General features: G+C 34.6%; 1 protein-coding gene and 2 pseudogenes across 1 annotated transcript; all 3 read right to left on the minus strand.

The window, feature by feature from the left end:
* Positions 1–336: 336 nt before the first annotated feature.
* Positions 337–4,521, minus strand: LOC120164058 (TVP38/TMEM64 family membrane protein slr0305-like). The gene is made up of 9 exons (XM_039173823.1): positions 4,208–4,521; positions 3,730–3,791; positions 3,188–3,242; positions 2,644–2,742; positions 2,359–2,445; positions 1,371–1,487; positions 1,175–1,267; positions 898–928; positions 337–629 (listed from the first exon to the last, which is right to left on the minus strand). Exons 1-9 carry the CDS (start codon positions 4,301–4,303, stop codon positions 460–462), a joined length of 810 nt encoding a protein of 269 aa, XP_039029754.1. The 5' UTR covers positions 4,304–4,521; the 3' UTR covers positions 337–459.
* A 1,185-nt stretch (positions 4,522–5,706) lies between these two features.
* LOC120164041 lies at positions 5,707–9,648 on the minus strand (annotated as a pseudogene).
* Positions 9,649–13,143: 3,495 nt separating this feature from the next.
* Positions 13,144–14,847, minus strand: LOC120164013 (annotated as a pseudogene).
* Positions 14,848–16,563: the final 1,716 nt, after the last annotated feature.

Here is a 16,563-nt window from a genome sequence, read left to right on the forward strand (position 1 = left end):
TTAAGTGATCATGTTGATGCAATTTTGAAAATGTTGGCCATTTCGATACCAACCCCATAGTTAGACGGTCATTCAAGTAATTTACCTTAACAATAATTAAATAGTTAAGTAGTCGTACGAATAATTTAGCCATAAATCATTTTGCAATTCGTTCTTCATGTTCTGATTAAGGGTTTGAATGATTTTGAACTCAATCATTTTAGTTCAATTTATTTAATGAGTTTGTTGACTGCTAGTGGTTAAATCATGATTGATCATGTTCGTATTAATTAGTTGAATTTCACAAGCAACAAATCAGCATGCACAAAAGCATTGCTTGCACCGCAAGAAAGGGTTAAAAGAAGAAAACAATTATTTTCATTGATCTTGAATTGGGCTGTGTACAATGCACAAAATGGCATGCCGAAGCAATGGGCAATAAGGTTAAGGTAAAAGAATTTACAGCTGATATTTGGGGTTTTACTCTTCACTACTGCTGTTTTCACCGGGGTCTATCTTTACCGTAAAAGGCAGGCCGGCAACGGGCGATCCCGGCGACGAGCTTATGATGCTGCTTATGTCCTCGCTTTCGGCCAACGCTTTTTCCATAGCCGTCTTCGCAACTTTTGTCACACAAATCATTAGAACCACTGCATGTAGATCAACAATGCAAATGTCAAAAACTTGTGTAATCTTCACCTACAGGATATTGAATATAGGTTTTTCGGGCCGGTATGTGCCCTGCCGAAATGGGCTTGGACAAAGGATTTCCAGAAGTTCCGGGACACGGCCCGAATCGAGCCGACTCATGGATACCTCTACTGAATATCCATCATGGTTTTGAAAAATAATCATGAACTTTTCTATATGTGTTTTATCACACAGCTTGCATTACTTCGAAATCGGAATTCCACTTACCAGACACAAGAAGGCCCACTATGAGAAATGCCTGCATTCATAAGAAGTAAAAACACAGATCAGAATACAAAACATAAATGACATGAAAGCAAGTTAAGCATTCTTATCATTCTAATCGGGACTGCGAAATACAAGCACGGAATGTACCGAGGTTCATTTTTACGTCTGTCAAAGGGAAGAGTCCTACAGAAAAGTAACTAGAACTATATTTTCCTGGCCTAAAACGTACCTCAGTCGAAATTAAAAAATGGACCGGTATAAAGAACATGACACATACCCAACGAGCAGTTGAAAACCCATTCCATCCATGTGTAACTTCAGAAAGATCCTTAACTGTTGTTCCGACGTAAACTAAAGCAAGGGTTAATGGCTGTAACAAACACGAATCTCAACGTTAAATCCGCTGTATAAAAAAAATAGTATAACAAGATATTATTGGAAAGAATGCTAGGTAGGTTATATAGATGCAGTACCATCATCCCTAGCCAGGAGGCCAGCATGTATTCTCCGAATGAGATGGGGGTCACCGACAACAGATAATTCAACAAGCTAAAAGGGATTAAAGGTGCGAGTCGAAGCAGCAAAACAATCTGTCCATTTTCATCAGAAGGAAGTTTAGAAATCTGCAGAATTTTCAGCAGTGAATGAAACAGTCAATCCAAATAGCTGGACTGCCATCGGTATAAAAAAAAACTTGGTACAAAAGTGTTGTCATAGAAATCATCAGTGAAAATATAAATGTCGTCGGATTAGTTTCTTAACGTCTTTGGAGGATACAACAAGGCATGTCAAAGTAGGATTAGTGCATACCAGAGATACATTAAACAGACCGTGTTAACAGCGTCAAACTGGGATTACTAAATATGCATAAGATTATACCACAGTTCAGAATAATATAGAAAAATGAAGCCGTGCAGAAACTTTTTAACATAACGTTGTGATAGCCGATAGGTACTACTAATCAAAATGACATGTTTATAGTAGACGTGTATATTTAGCGTGTCTTAAATACGTACAAGACTAAAACCTTTTCAATTAACTTTTTTAAGGAAAAAAGGGAGATGATAATATAAGCACGGCTGACACGAGAGGCTAGATAAGCATGGTTAATCAAACATATAATGCTAGAGTTTGCAAGCATGCCCAGTAGTACAGAAATAACAAGCGACGTTTTTCTCTAGATACTATGAAACATCATATTGAAAGCTAGAAGAAAACACTTTCCTTTTATCGAACTTTCAAATTTATGAGGTGAAACACAATTTAGTTATTTATTCCACTATGCGACTCAACACTTTTCATGAAGTTGTGATACCTTCACATTCATGAAATCATTCTAATGCATAAAGTGTCATCAAATCATATAAATTTAGGAAATGCTATGAGGTGTTTCTAAACAAGGCCTTATATGGCTGATAAACCAAGAATCATCCTTCAAAAATTAATACAAAGCATGCAAACCTTAAAGCCAGATTTCCGTGTTGCAATTGCTACTAACTGGAACTGAGAATAATCTTTCAGCTGCGAAACAACCAATGATCTCCCAATCTGTACAAGATCATCATAATTCTAATAAGATGAAAATTGGAAGAGATACAAAATTAATTAACAAGGGAAAAGTAGGGAGAAGGATATGAAGATTAGTGAAAAGAAACATCTAAGGTATCAATGTTTTGTTTTATTCCGATGAAAGGTAAACCAGTAAGATAAAACATTGAGAGTTCCATAAGAAATCAATGAGCATACTGTTTTGCCTAGAAGGAATGCTGCTGCGGCACCAAGAGTTGCACCAACAGAATCTGAAATGAAGCCCACAGGCAATCCGAAAAGATAACCACCACCAAGCTGAAGGATAAAACACAGTGTCTTGCAATGTTAAGACCTTATTTATTGCTAATTTAATGTTTGAAGGAGATTGTTTAATGCACAAGTATATTGCAAAGTAAAACATGTCAAATAACACGAAGAAACTGAATAAGGCAGGTCACAAATAAATAAGAAAACAAGTTAAAATATCACATGGTCAGTTAAATTTCACATTAATTTTAACAATGCAAGTCAATCATAGATTAAAGTAAGAAATGTTGCTCTTTTAATTGTCCAGTACATAGAATAGGTTATAACAATGAGTGTCAAGTTAGCAATAGCCTATCAGATTCAGATACTTAGAGATGGCCCTACTGCACGTAAGACAACCATAAGAAGGAATGCAAGATTTAGGATCATTAAGTTAAAAGGAAAAAAATGGAAAAGAATAGAAATCACATCGGAACAGAAGTTTAAAGCTTACAGTCAGAACTGAAGCTGGAACAGCCAAGATTGTCAGAGGAATATATGCAACAGCTCTGCACATCAAGTAGGAAAAATGAGTTGAAAGGTAAAAAAAATCGTAATATATCAGAGTCCAGTTATTTAGAGCCACTCAATTCACCAGCAAAGTGACGACCACCCATCCAGAAGCTTCAAATTTAGGGGCAATCGACATAACAACAGGCTAAGATTGATATTCATTGAGGGGCATTCTATTCATTCATTGTTAGAGAACACATACAGTGACATTGTTCCTATGTTTCACATAAACAAGATGATCCAGTTTCCGTTTAAATGTACACAAACATGTTACTAAAGCATATAAGACTAAATGGAAACAAAAAACTTTCAACTCAGACCAGGTTCGACAAAGTCTCGAAAACAATTTAAATTAGACTTCATAGATTAAATATTACAACAAGTAGTACAAAAAATGAACTGCATATTAAAGAATAATGCAAGCAAAATCCTTGATGCTAATTGAAAACAGAAAGATATTTAGGTAGGGTTCAAGTGGCTTACAGCGCAAGGGGACCCCAAGGTCCAAGTTCGTTATCAACCCATACCAAAAAATCCTTCAGAATCTGCAAGGAAAAAACTTATTTTTAGCAATGTACAGAATGTAGCCAAATAACAATCGGGCTTAATTTAAAATGAACATTTAACATTTAGAAAGCCTGCAGAATAGAAATCCAATTGATGGATAATTCATACACAAACAGTTTCCAAAACGTGCCAGAAAGATAATTCATTGAACTAAAACAAACTCCATATTTCAAATCTTCAAGCAGTGCAAACACCAAAGCTCTAATAACAAGAAAAACCCAGATTAACAATACCAAAACAACAATAGAAACAATAAAGATCAATCAAAAGAATAGAGGGAAAAAACAAATCCCCAGATGAGAAAACACAAAATGGAAGCAAAATTATGAATGAGAAAAGAGAATTCACTCAAAACAATAAAAGAAAGTGCAAAAGGCTAGAAAAAGGAGCAAACCGCTTCAATGGGGAGGGTGAAACAAGCATGAATAATAGCCGCGAGAAGAAGTACAAGAAGAACGATCCCGAGAGCAGTTGTCAACGTGAAAGCCATTAACAACCTACGACGCCAAGGCCTACACTCGTCGTCTTCGTTATTAGTATCGAAGGTCGCTTTGTTTCAACGATGAACGTGCCCCCTTTATCTTTCTCTCCTTGCCAGATTTTCTTTAAAAAAAAAAGTTACAGGAAACAACAACAACGTACAACGATCCTTTCTCCCTTGTGTTTGTTGTTGTTTCCTTTCTCTTTCGCAGTTTCAGCCTAAAAACACACAGGGAATTCTGGGTTTTTGCATGATTGCTTAATGCTTATATATTTAAAAATTTCAATATTTTTTAGGATATTTTTAGTATTGAAACAGCTGAAAATGATTTGGCGGGATGGGGTTTACAAGTGTGTAGGAAGCTTCGTTCATTTTGTTCGATACAGGGTAATTAAAGCTACTTTGTTTCTACAAAATTAGAATTCCACAGCTATTTATTTATGTATTCAAGGGGAAAGGATCTGGATTTTGTTAGTGGATAACTAAAAAATATTTATAAATTTATTAATCTTAGTTTAATCGTTAAATAATATTTTATCTTTAAATTATGACTCTCATTCTAAATTATTCCGTAAACTTTTGAATATTTTAATTTTATCTCTAAACTGTGTTGGTGCCCAAACTTTTGATTATTCTAATTTCATCCCTAAATTTATCCAAATACATAATTAGTTTCAAACATATAATAATATAACTTAATCTAACGATTTTATTAACAATGGATGTGATTAGTATATACATATAGTTTGGGATGAAATTGGAATGTTTAAAAAGTTTGGGTCCAATTTAAAATTAAGGTAATAGTTTAGGGATGAAATAGAATATTTAAAATAATGGTCATACTTTTAGGACAAAATCTAATAAGATCCGGAATGTCTTAAACATGAAATTTGGGTAAAGTTGTCTCAATAAGATTATTTCGTTTAGCATACACTCTAGAGTACTTACAAGTGATAGTATTTGTTCTAAAGACTCAATAATTTAACAATGAATGTTCAAATTTTTTGTAGTCATTGGTATTCGAACCTGAGACTTCTAAGAATAACAATCATTCTTTTAACCATTGAGACTATCAAAATCGCTTGCTTTGTGAAGTTGATAACTTTGTTTATGTCGGAATTTATCCATGAAGATGACTTTTTCTATGATAACGTGACACTATGAGATTATACCATATCATTAGGACTAAAAATAGATAAAAACAATTCTTAGTTTAAAGACTAGAGTGAACCAAATAGAAATTCATATATCACATTGAAAAAAAAACTAAATTCAAGGACTAAATATTACATTATCCTAAAATCAAAAGGTAAATCCTGTTCAGTCAAACGATTACCCCAATTTCCATCAAAATATAATTGTGATGTTAATTGTAATAACATAAAGCAAGTGTAGTAATTCAATGCCAGAAGTTAAAGGAGCATTCACCCAAATTTTGTAGTCAAAAGCCCCAAAACAATGATTGCACATGAAGGATAAATAAAATCTCCAGTTTCTGTTTGTATAGGTTCCCCTACTATATAATATATCTACAAGCTTCTAAGTGGGGAGAACTTCAATGGTAATTCATGAGGGACAACCAAATTGTAGTTCACTACCTGCAAGTGCTTTCATCGACTTCGTAATCCGAATGCGTTGAAGCGGATAAAGTTTCAGCAAGTTGCTTCCTGCTGCTTTTCTGATACCTCTGAGCAGTCGCATTGACGATCTTGACAAAGAAGTTCATAAGCATAAGCCATACGATGGTATTCCATATCGAAGTAAACGAAAAATCCCACTTTCCCTGTGGTGGTAGAATAGATTTGTTAAAAAAATATCATTTGACTAAGTAGGCTAGCTGAGTAAAACTCGGGATTAGAATAGATTTCTTGTACCGGCGCAAGGAATGTACCTTGATATTTGAAGGCACAGGAGGTGGAGCAGCCAAGTACTTCTCTTTGACCGAATGGAGTTTTGCTGCGAGTATGGGCAAGAAAGAACCGAATCCAGGAATGAGGCTTAGCACCCAGATCAATTCATTCTCTATCCAGTCTAGGAGTTGATTATTACAGACAGAGATAATAAACACCGTCTGCAAGAAAAGGAAACGGTAGATACTTCTAAGATGCTTGCAGAATTAGAATCAAGAAAATCTAGCTTCATTAAGACGAATAGAAAGATAGAGTTGGTCTGGTAGAACACTGAAAGACGAACAATGAACACAAAGAGAGCATCACAGTTGAGGTTCAGCTTGTATGTAAAACGCAACGAGAACAATGCAATTAACAGACCTGTATGTGAGTTTTAATGATTGCCTTCCCAATCAATGTAGCAAGAAAGAACTTCCAGAATGGAATCCCAAATTGTCCACACATGATGCCAGCAAGGTCAAATAAAGGATTTGGGACCTGAACATTATTCAGTTCATCATCAGCGTGTTTACATGATAAATCAATCAAAAAATGGCACAAATAGTATTTATAATCTGCATTCAACTTATATGAAACGCCATTCTCAAGCAACATAATACCACACTTCACAATTGACGGGGAAATTCGCACACCATATTTATCTTAGCAACAATGTTTCTATCTTGAAAATTTTACTGGATTGATATAGTTAACGTCCTAAACAAGGATTTTCTCTGAAGAAAATGCATCAGAACATTGTTATTTTATGCCAGTGTGGCTGAATGGCCTAGGTGTGCATTTGTTAACGTGCATTCAGAAAATAAAACAGAGATAACTGTCAGACCACCAAATATGCACTAAAAATAAAACATCTTATGCTGCATCAATATTTTGCATTATTCAAAACAAATGAAAAAGAACAATGAAATTATAACTGACCGAGGCGAGCACTAAAATGGTTAAGAAGTTCATGTGTTGAGAGTGGGATAACAGCCAGCGTTCAATTTGTCTCAGGCGAGTAGCTATGACCCCATTATCCTCACTTGATGAAGGATCCATTTCTTCTAAGGCATCAATTCTGCTGCCTGATAAACTAGCTGGATAAAGCAGAAGGTCAAAATAAGCTGGTTATTATTCTAACAGTATGGAGTGCTAGTCAGAAATCTAAACACAAGTCTTTGACAACCAACAATCAGATAAAAAACAACCACGGGTCCCAAATTCATGGAGAAAAAATAATATATAATTTTTTAAAAAGGGGGCAACTACAATGCAACTCAAACAAATTTGATTAAGAGAACATTTAAAACCTTTAAGTTATTAATCAAAGTAAAACTTCAAGATAACTGTGATCAAGGAACTCATTTGCACTTCAAGATAACTGTGATCAAGGAACTCCTTTGCACTGTCAGTACCATACAATGTTAAGTTGCAAAGTTAGCATCATATCACTTACTCCTTTGCACTGTCAGTACCATACAATGTTAAGTTGCAAAGTTAGCATCATATCACTTATCAATCCCAATGCAAATAAGATTGGGGGATCTTCCAGAAATGCCCTCATCAGCCTTCCATAAACAGATTCTTCTAGCAAACCTTATTATTGTAACAAGGTATAAGTTATATATGGTGTAAAGATGTGATTCACACCTGCCCTTGAGATAAAGTAAGGAGGAAGCTCTCCAAGTGCGGTCCCAAGACCCCATAAGATAGCCTCCATCTGCACCTGAGGCAATATGCTGCTGATAGGAACCCTTGACCCATGTGACGTTGTAAATAATGGGGGCCCAAACTATCCGCAGGGTTTATCCAGCCATGAAGGACCTCTCTTTAACTGTATTGTATCATACGGAGCACTCTTCAGGTCTATTCGTCCACATTGCATTGCTTTTATTGTAAACAAGGCAATATGAGGACCCAAATAAAGGACATAAGTGTGCAGACCAGATCCTGGAATAAGAAAGGTAAATTAGAAAAGCACATGAACCCGGTCTATTTCTTCTGGATTACACAAAATTTCCTTCTGTATCAAGGCAGTATAAACATTAAGCAGATCAGATTTCATAAAAATTTCCTCGGCATATATTAAGGGTGAATAGTTCCTCCCTTTCTTCCAGGAAGTGTTTAAAATGGAGTGGTACATCATACACAACAATCTTCAAACAATCAATGAAGTGTTATTTCTAATCATCACATATCCCAGTTTGCTAGTTTTTCAACTACAATTGGTAGAAACAGATTAAGCAACCGTTGCGACTATAAACTTTAAAAACAGCAATAATTAGAAAGAAATCCATCTACAAGACTAGAACTATGCTTCAATGCAGAAGAAATTGTGTAATTCCACCATTTGACATCTGCTTAACACAGCCAGTGTTGAAAGAAAGTGTTAAAATAAACAAAGCATTGCTTGTAGCCTGGTATAACAGCAAAGAACTATTCATTGTGCCCACTCCTCCAGACAACATAAAAGATATTCTGAAATCAGTGTTCTTACCAAGACCAATTGAAGATGCAACACCAAGTGCAATCCACCATAATCCAAATCGAACATACCTAGAAACTTCCTCAACATGCTGATGAAAAATATAATCAAGGCATCAACTGTTAATTATTGTTTCCATTAATCTGATTAAAATAAATGATCAAAAATAAGAATGAGAAAAAAAGACTTCAACAATATCGAGCCGAAACTTACATATAAAACAAAAGGTTTCAAAAATATATAATCATTAAGACACAATAAGAACCGGCACAACCCCACCCCTAACCCCCACACAGAAGGAAAAGACACTCTAGCTCTTGTCTATTACTTAGAGAAAACAATAACAATAATGTGGCTGTAAATCTATTTTACAGCTATCAATACGAGGGTAAGGGTTACAAATAGAGTTTAATCCTAACCATATATTTAAACACAAAATGAAACTAATCATCCTAGCCATATATCTTTATATCTAATAATTTAAAAATAAGACAAATAATGATAAAATCTCCAATGTAACATTTGCATCCTCATTTGCATAGCTAAATGTAGCAGACAATACAGAGCACTCGCTCTTAACAAATAAAAACCTTTCCAACATCATAAAGAAGTACACTGTATCTTATCAAAAGAAAACCATGACAAAGAATGGATTATAGCAGGATAACCTACAAATTTGATTACCTTCTCATGAGGACCCTCGATGGTCCACAAGGAAAATTCCAAGAACAGCTATTAGAGTGCTTGAAAGCATAAGCCAACCACCCTTTGCCAAAGATACGATACAGATCGAGTGAAATACTGAAGGATAGCTAGAATGAAAACCATTAATGTTTGAAGGGCTGTGTTGTCAATGTTAAATTTTCTAATTCTAGACGATGTCTCTCACGGATATCTGCAAATTTTAACAAGTCTATCAGCTTTGGGTCCAGAAAAACTCCATTGACACAGCATTTCCTCCTCATATGGAAAATCAGAATAAAGCTAAAAAAAGAAACAATCATATCCTTCTTTAATTCACTAATCTAAGTGCAGAAAGTATTCAATTGATAATTTCCTTTTGTGCCTTCAAACCCAAAATATACTTTATTTATTTTATCTTTGTCATACATTCAACTCATTTTAATCGATCTAATTATTAACCAGCATATTTTTTCAGAGGAAATCGGTTAATTTAATAGCTGATTTTACATATTACAATAGTAAAAAAAACAATCTAATTATGAACTAGAAAAAATATCTAAACGATAAGAGATCTAGCAAACGCAACTTCATTCAAGTTCGTGAAGTAGAATTAAATGAAGGGAAACCCCTCAATGACACAAAAACGAACATAAATGGTAACAAAATTCAAATTTTCAGGAGGAAAAAACACATAAAAGTGAAAAAGGGAGAGATCTGCCTGGATAGATGATTCCATTTGTTGCAGCAGAAGTCGCGCCTTTGCCTGAACCCATCTCCTAGCTCACATACTACGCTTCAATTTTTTTTCCTTCAATTTATTCAGAAATTTCAAATTTTCGTCAATATCTAACGCTTTCTGGTGAGAGAAAAGCCACGAGTCTGGGCAATAATCTGGCGGCTGTAATCGTATAACTCGGAAACAGTCAACCAATAATAATAACAAAGAATTTTCTTTCGTGAAACAATAGAACAGATCTAGATAAGAAGAAGAAGAAGAAGGAATCAAAAGCTGAGGATAAAGCTGTTTTCGCGTATCTCTTCTCTTCTTACTTTGAGCTGCTTCGTTATTCTTAGCTCTCCTGCAATTTAATCAGGGGGGCGCTTGGATATTATAATTTGATCCATTTTCATATGCCGAAAGTTTTAGGTTGAATTAAAAAGTAATCATATATTTACACATATGCATTAGTCCTTTAAGCTTAATTTAGTGAAATTTTGATTTAGATCTCACCAGATTTTTAAATGGTATGCATTCGTGTTTATCTTAAGAAATCAAGTCCATGTGACGTGTAATCCGACGGGAGGCTCTTGGTCTTAGATAAGGGGTGTAAATGAAAAGAATTGTTGGTTGGTGTTGTTGTGTGAATTACTTGTATAATGTTTGTTTATGATCATTTGTTAATTTAAATAAATGATACGAACAAAATTTTAATATTATTTAATAAAAAACGAATATGAATAAATGTGTATTTGGTTCGTTTATATTCAAATAAACTCAGTAATGACTCATGTACTATTTTCTTTTACATTTTAAATATTGATGAATATAAGGATTAAATTGAACACATGGTGAATTTTTGAGTTAAATACTATATTTGTTATTGTTGTGGATGTTATATAAGATTTATTTAGTTGGTTTCTTTTAATTTATGTTGAGTACGTTAAATGAATATGTTTATGAACGTTAAATAAACATGTTCAGAAACATAAAAACGAACATATTTACTAACACCAAAAGAACGAACCTAAAACCTCTAAGGAGAATAATATTATCTTTGACTAATGAGGTAGCCAGATCTTCTACTTATATATAAAGAAAAATACTCGAAATAGTTATTTTATTTACTAATAGAAAAAGGTTGTTTTATTTTTGCATAGACAAATTACCTAAGTGGTTAACTGGATGATCGTTATTTTAAAGGTTTCAGATTTAAGCACCAACGACCACATGATTTAAGCGTTATTGCTAAATTATTGATAATCTTTCAAACATATATTATCACTTGTAATCACCTTAGATTAATAACAAAAAACGTCCTATAGTTAGGGAATTATTTTATAATTTTAATAGTTGAATATTTGAAAAAACAATATACTATAATTTGGGACTATTTGTGTAATTTACCCCTTTTATTTTATTCTAAAATAAGGATCGTATCTTTAAAATCGACGCGGTTAGTTTACATTCCTAACTGATCCATGCTCTCTTTCTCTTTCAAATCACTATTCATTCATTTCTGGTAATAAAACCTTTTCTGCTCTTCGTCTTCTACTTGTTGATGGAGCTTCAAAGGTGCGAGGACCGGGCGGCCTAAAGGAAGGGACAAAACCGGAAACTGGAGGAAGAAATTCAGGACAGAGATACCTTTCTTCCTACCGGAGACGTCCGCCGTGCTCTCTGGAGGAAGTCGCCGCTCAGGTTACCGTCCTCGACTCCGCCTTCAGTTGGAGCGGAATGATCGCGCAGCCGCCAAGCGTGCCACAGTGCCACTCACGTGCTCGCTGATCTCGCCAAGAACGGTAAAAGTTCAAATTCTCCAGCTCCCGATCTCGTTCTTATCTACAGCTCTATCCATTCGTTTTGTTCTGTTTTTACCGTTTTTCGAATTTCAATATTATAATTCGACATGACCGGTCATGTTTCTATCGATTAGATTATTTAACTATTTAAATACTTTAATTAAAACGTTTAACTTTAACAAAAAAATAAATATTTCAATCAATCATTGACGGTTGAATTTTTAACAAAAAAAAGTGTCACGACGGTTAAAATACTTGAAATAATTATATTTTCACTCATAAATTAAGAATTATCTAATTGATAGTGTAGTTTAACCTTCTAGAAAATATGCAATATACTAAGTTTTTTAATTGTCGTATCACTTTATCGTTAAAAATTGATAAATGATGATTAAAGTATTTAAATAGTTGAATAGTTTGATTGAAATCAAAATATCGATCATTGAAATGAAAGAATAAAATATTAAAGTAGTTTTACTCTTCAACCAAAATTTTGCCCAACCATGGACTATATCAACAAATATAAAGTAACTGCTAATGGTTGAGTTGTAGCATTGCATGGTTTCAATAATTCAGAGACCGAGTATTTCTCGCGCAAAACCTTCGAAAATTAGGACTCAACCATAAATTATGTAGGGTAAATTATGCATTTAGTACTTAAACTATCATTTTTGTCTGTTTTAATATTTAAACTTTTATTTTTTTTCAAAATATATATAATGTTTAATTTTTGTTTCATTTAGTATCCCGCCATTAAAAACTTAAGACTTTTAGTACTTAAACTATCATTTTTTGCATTAGTATCTAAACTTAAAAAAAAATCAAAATCTAACGTTAAATTTTGAACAGAGGTACTAGAATGAAACAAAAACTAAATTTTAAGTGACTTTAAAAAATAAAATAAAAGTTAAAAGTACTAAAATGGATCAAAACTACTTACGTACTAAAAGCTAATTTACCCATTAATGTAATGACTACTTGTATATATAGAAGACTTTATTGCAATATTTCAAAGTCGATATTATTTTGTTCATGTAAATATTGAAATATTGTATTTTTTAATCATTAAATCTAGGAATTTTACTGCATTAATTAAATGTTACAAATAAATAGTAAAAAAAACCCCATAATAAGCACTATTAATTATCAATAAACAATTTTTTATTGAAACATTTAATGAGGACTTTGACATGACAAGTATCATAATTTTATTGGATATGCATTTCATGCTTCACAAGATGAAACAAAAGAAATCATCCGAAGAGGGACTTTCAAGGATGTTTGGCAAGAAAGAAAAAACTGCACACTTCTTTCATTGTTGGTCGTAACTTCGGTTGTTGATTTAAGCATTGAAACTCCAAACGTACAACTTGAAAAGATTTGTGCACTAATTGGCTTGTCGGAAGCGTTAAACGACTATCCAACACATCAGTTAATTCATCATCAAAGAAATTGGCGATGACAATCACGATAACACTTCTTTTGGATGCTTCCATTAATGTTTCCAGTTCACCGCTCTAAAACTATAGACATCACATTTTTCAGTGACAACCATTTTATAGGCAAGTTTGTAGACACAAGTCAAATAAAATCCAAATAATTATATATACTTTAAAAAAAGTGTTAACAAATCAAGTTGCAGAAAGAGGAAACATCACCTGGAGCTATATAGCCAGGGGTTCCAACAAGACTCGTCTGGTTAGATGAATCGATCTAACATTCTAGCAGTTCAAAGTCAGCCACAAAGGCTTGAAAACTCTAGTTCAATAGAACATTGTTGCTTGATACGTCTCTATGAACTATTGGAGGTGTGCAATCATGGTGCAAGTAACACAAAAGCATGCGCCTGCCTTGATTATCTCAATCCTTTCATCAATCCATTTCCACCGGCTTCACTTCATCTCTAGGTTGTAGAACAAACTCCCTTTCTCCATGTATTCGTAGATCAAGAACATGGAGCGTTGGTGTAGACAAAATCCATGAAGCTTCACGATGTTTCGATGTCGTATTTGCGTTAGAAACTTGATCTCGTTCCTGAAATTCTTGTCGAAAGCTGGATTTTCTGCTTCTAAACGGTGAAGCTTTTTCAAGGCAACAAACTTTTCCACAAGGGAGTTGCACTCTGTAAACGCTTCTGTAACCACCTACTCCGATAGTAACGAAAATGGAAATCCTCTGTTGCTGCAATGATATCCTCGTATGCTATCTTCCCATCATAGTTCCATATGGAAAACAAATCCATGAAGCTTCACGATGTTTCGATGTCGTATTTGCGTTAGAAACTTGATCTCGTTCCTGAAATTCTTGTCGAAAGCTGGATTTTCTGCTTCTAAACGGTGAAGCTTTTTCAAGGCAACAACTTTTCCACAAGGGAGTTGCACTCTGTAAACGCTTCTGTAACCACCTACTCCGATACAGTAACGAAAATGGAAATCCTCTGTTTGCTGCAATGATATCCTCGTATGCTATCTTCCCATCATAGTTCCATATGGAAAATGTGTCCCCGTTCTTTTCCGGTTGCTGACCAGCACGGTTTTTCTTGGCCTTAAACCGAGAAAATAACAAACAACCAAGGGAGAAAGTACAAAAGATGGCAATAGGGACATATTTTGATATAGTAACGACTTTGGGCATTGTTGGTTCTCGAAGATTTCATACAAGGCGATAAACCCTTATTTCCTTCAAAAGGATTGGGAGAAATCTTGTAACACCCATTTCCGGCATCATAAATATAAAGATCAGTAGTATGAAGGTAGGGACAGTACCGGAGAGTTGGTTGAAGCTGAGGTCTAATATGATAAAGTAGAAAGCTTGGCTATCTGAGGGGATGGAACCATTCAATCTGTTTCGGGAGAGGTATAAGACAGTTAATGCATCTAAATTCCCAATCTCTTGGGAATAGAACCAGTTAATAGGTTTGAATGAAGATCCAAGTGGCTCAAGTTGGATAAATTCCCAATCTGTCTGGGAGTAGAACCTTGTAATAGATTTGAATGAAGCGACAAGTAAGTCAACTTGGATAAGTTCCCAATCTCTTGGGGAATAGAACCTTGTAATCGATTTGAATGAAGATCCAAGTATCCCAAGAGAGATAAACTACCAATACAAGAAGGGATTGAACCACTGAAGTGACATTGAGGGATGGAGCCTTCGAGTTGGTTGTCATAAAGGTACAAAGTTTCCAAATTGGTTAATTGACCAAAAGCAGAAGGGATTGGACCATTAATACGGTTATAGGAAAGGTCCAGAAACCGTAAATGGGTAAGGTTTCCAGAGGAGGAGGCAACTCACCAGATAAATCGCAAGTGGACAAGCCAAGGTACTCCAATGCCGATAGATCACCTATCCGAGGTGGGATATTCCCACCGATCTGTTGATCACTAAGATCAATTTTGATGATGCTTCCAGCGGGGTTGCATGAGATACCAGTCCACTTGCAACGTTGTGAAGCGTCGTTGCCATGGCTAATCCACCATCCACTCTCTAACACAGCTTTGGCTTCAGACTCCAATGGCGATTGATCTGCTGTTGGCATACTTGTAGCAAATGAAACAAGGATGGTAGCCCACAGTACTACAAGAATAATGGGGTTCGGTTGTAGTATTGCATTTTTTCCAGAGTAATGAATATACACAAGTTCATTATATCGCACCTTTTCCACCCATTGGAAAAATTTTGTCCAGTCAACGTGCCCTTTATTTCAAGTGTTTACTTTGACTTGTATTCTTTGTTGGACTAAGCTGTTGTATTCCTTCTCTTTTCCCTTTCTCTAATGCAGAAACCTCATGGAAACAACCGACATGGTGATTGGCTACACTTTTTTCAAACCGAAAAAGAGAGATCAAAATGGACACTCTCTATATAGTGTCAGCGTATGGTTTACTCTCTATATAGTATGGTATACATGAAGTATACTAAATTCTCAGTTTCATACATAATGTTTTAAAATTCTTGGTTTCATACATTGTGTGTTCTACCATTAATGAATTCACCTATTTCTGTCACATAAGTGATGTGGAACCGATGACGCTACTAAAATGACACGTGACACTTTAAAAAGTATATTTTTCAATTAATTTTCTGGATAAACTACATCAAATACCACCGAGCTTTAGGTGATGGATCGTTTATACCACTGAACTTTCAATTTTGCCAATTGTAGCACTAAACTTTGATTTTCGTTTCAATTATACCACTGAACCGATAAATCATTAACGACATGTTGCCGCTGACGGCTGCCAATGTGGATGACGACTGTGGACGTAGACACCTCACCAAAACAACGTCTTTTTGATCTGTCTATTAACGATTTAACAGGCTAGTAGTATAATTGAAACGAAAATCAAAGTTCAGTGTTATAATTGGCAAAATTGAAATTTCAATAGCATAAATGATACATTGCTTAAAGTTCGATGGTATCTGATACAGTTTGCCCAATTGTTTTTAAAATAAAACATATTTCCCCTTATTTCAACGGTCTCATTTTTTTTCTTTTAACCGCGTTCAAACCTCTATTCATCAGAAAAGTTCCATGATTTGAGTTGAATAGAGAGAAGTTCAAATTATCCACTTAGATTTCTTTCAGATTGAGTTTTTGGAAAGATTAGATTTAGGATTTCTATGCGAGCGAGTTTTCTTTGTCGATTTTAGTGGAGATTTGGGAAAAAAAGTGACAAAAAAAAAAGAATATT

Source organism: Hibiscus syriacus, unplaced genomic scaffold, assembly GCF_006381635.1.
Source record: "Hibiscus syriacus cultivar Baekdansim isolate YM2019G1 unplaced genomic scaffold, ASM638163v2 tig00111504_pilon, whole genome shotgun sequence".
Lineage (NCBI taxonomy): Eukaryota > Viridiplantae > Streptophyta > Magnoliopsida > Malvales > Malvaceae > Hibiscus > Hibiscus syriacus.

What these genes read in the sequence shown, in the direction of transcription:
- LOC120164058 (XM_039173823.1), bottom strand. Translation starts at nt 4,303, where the DNA reads ATGGCTTTCACGTTGACAACTGCTCTCGGGATCGTTCTTCTTGTACTT. An exon ending in CACGGAAATCTGGCTTTAAG is followed by an intron (nt 1,488 to 2,358) that starts GTTTGCATGCTT and finishes GAAAATGGACAG; the next exon opens with ATTGTTTTGCTGCTTCGACT. An exon ending in GGTTTTCAACTGCTCGTTGG is followed by an intron (nt 929 to 1,174) that starts GTATGTGTCATG and finishes TTATGAATGCAG; the next exon opens with GCATTTCTCATAGTGGGCCT.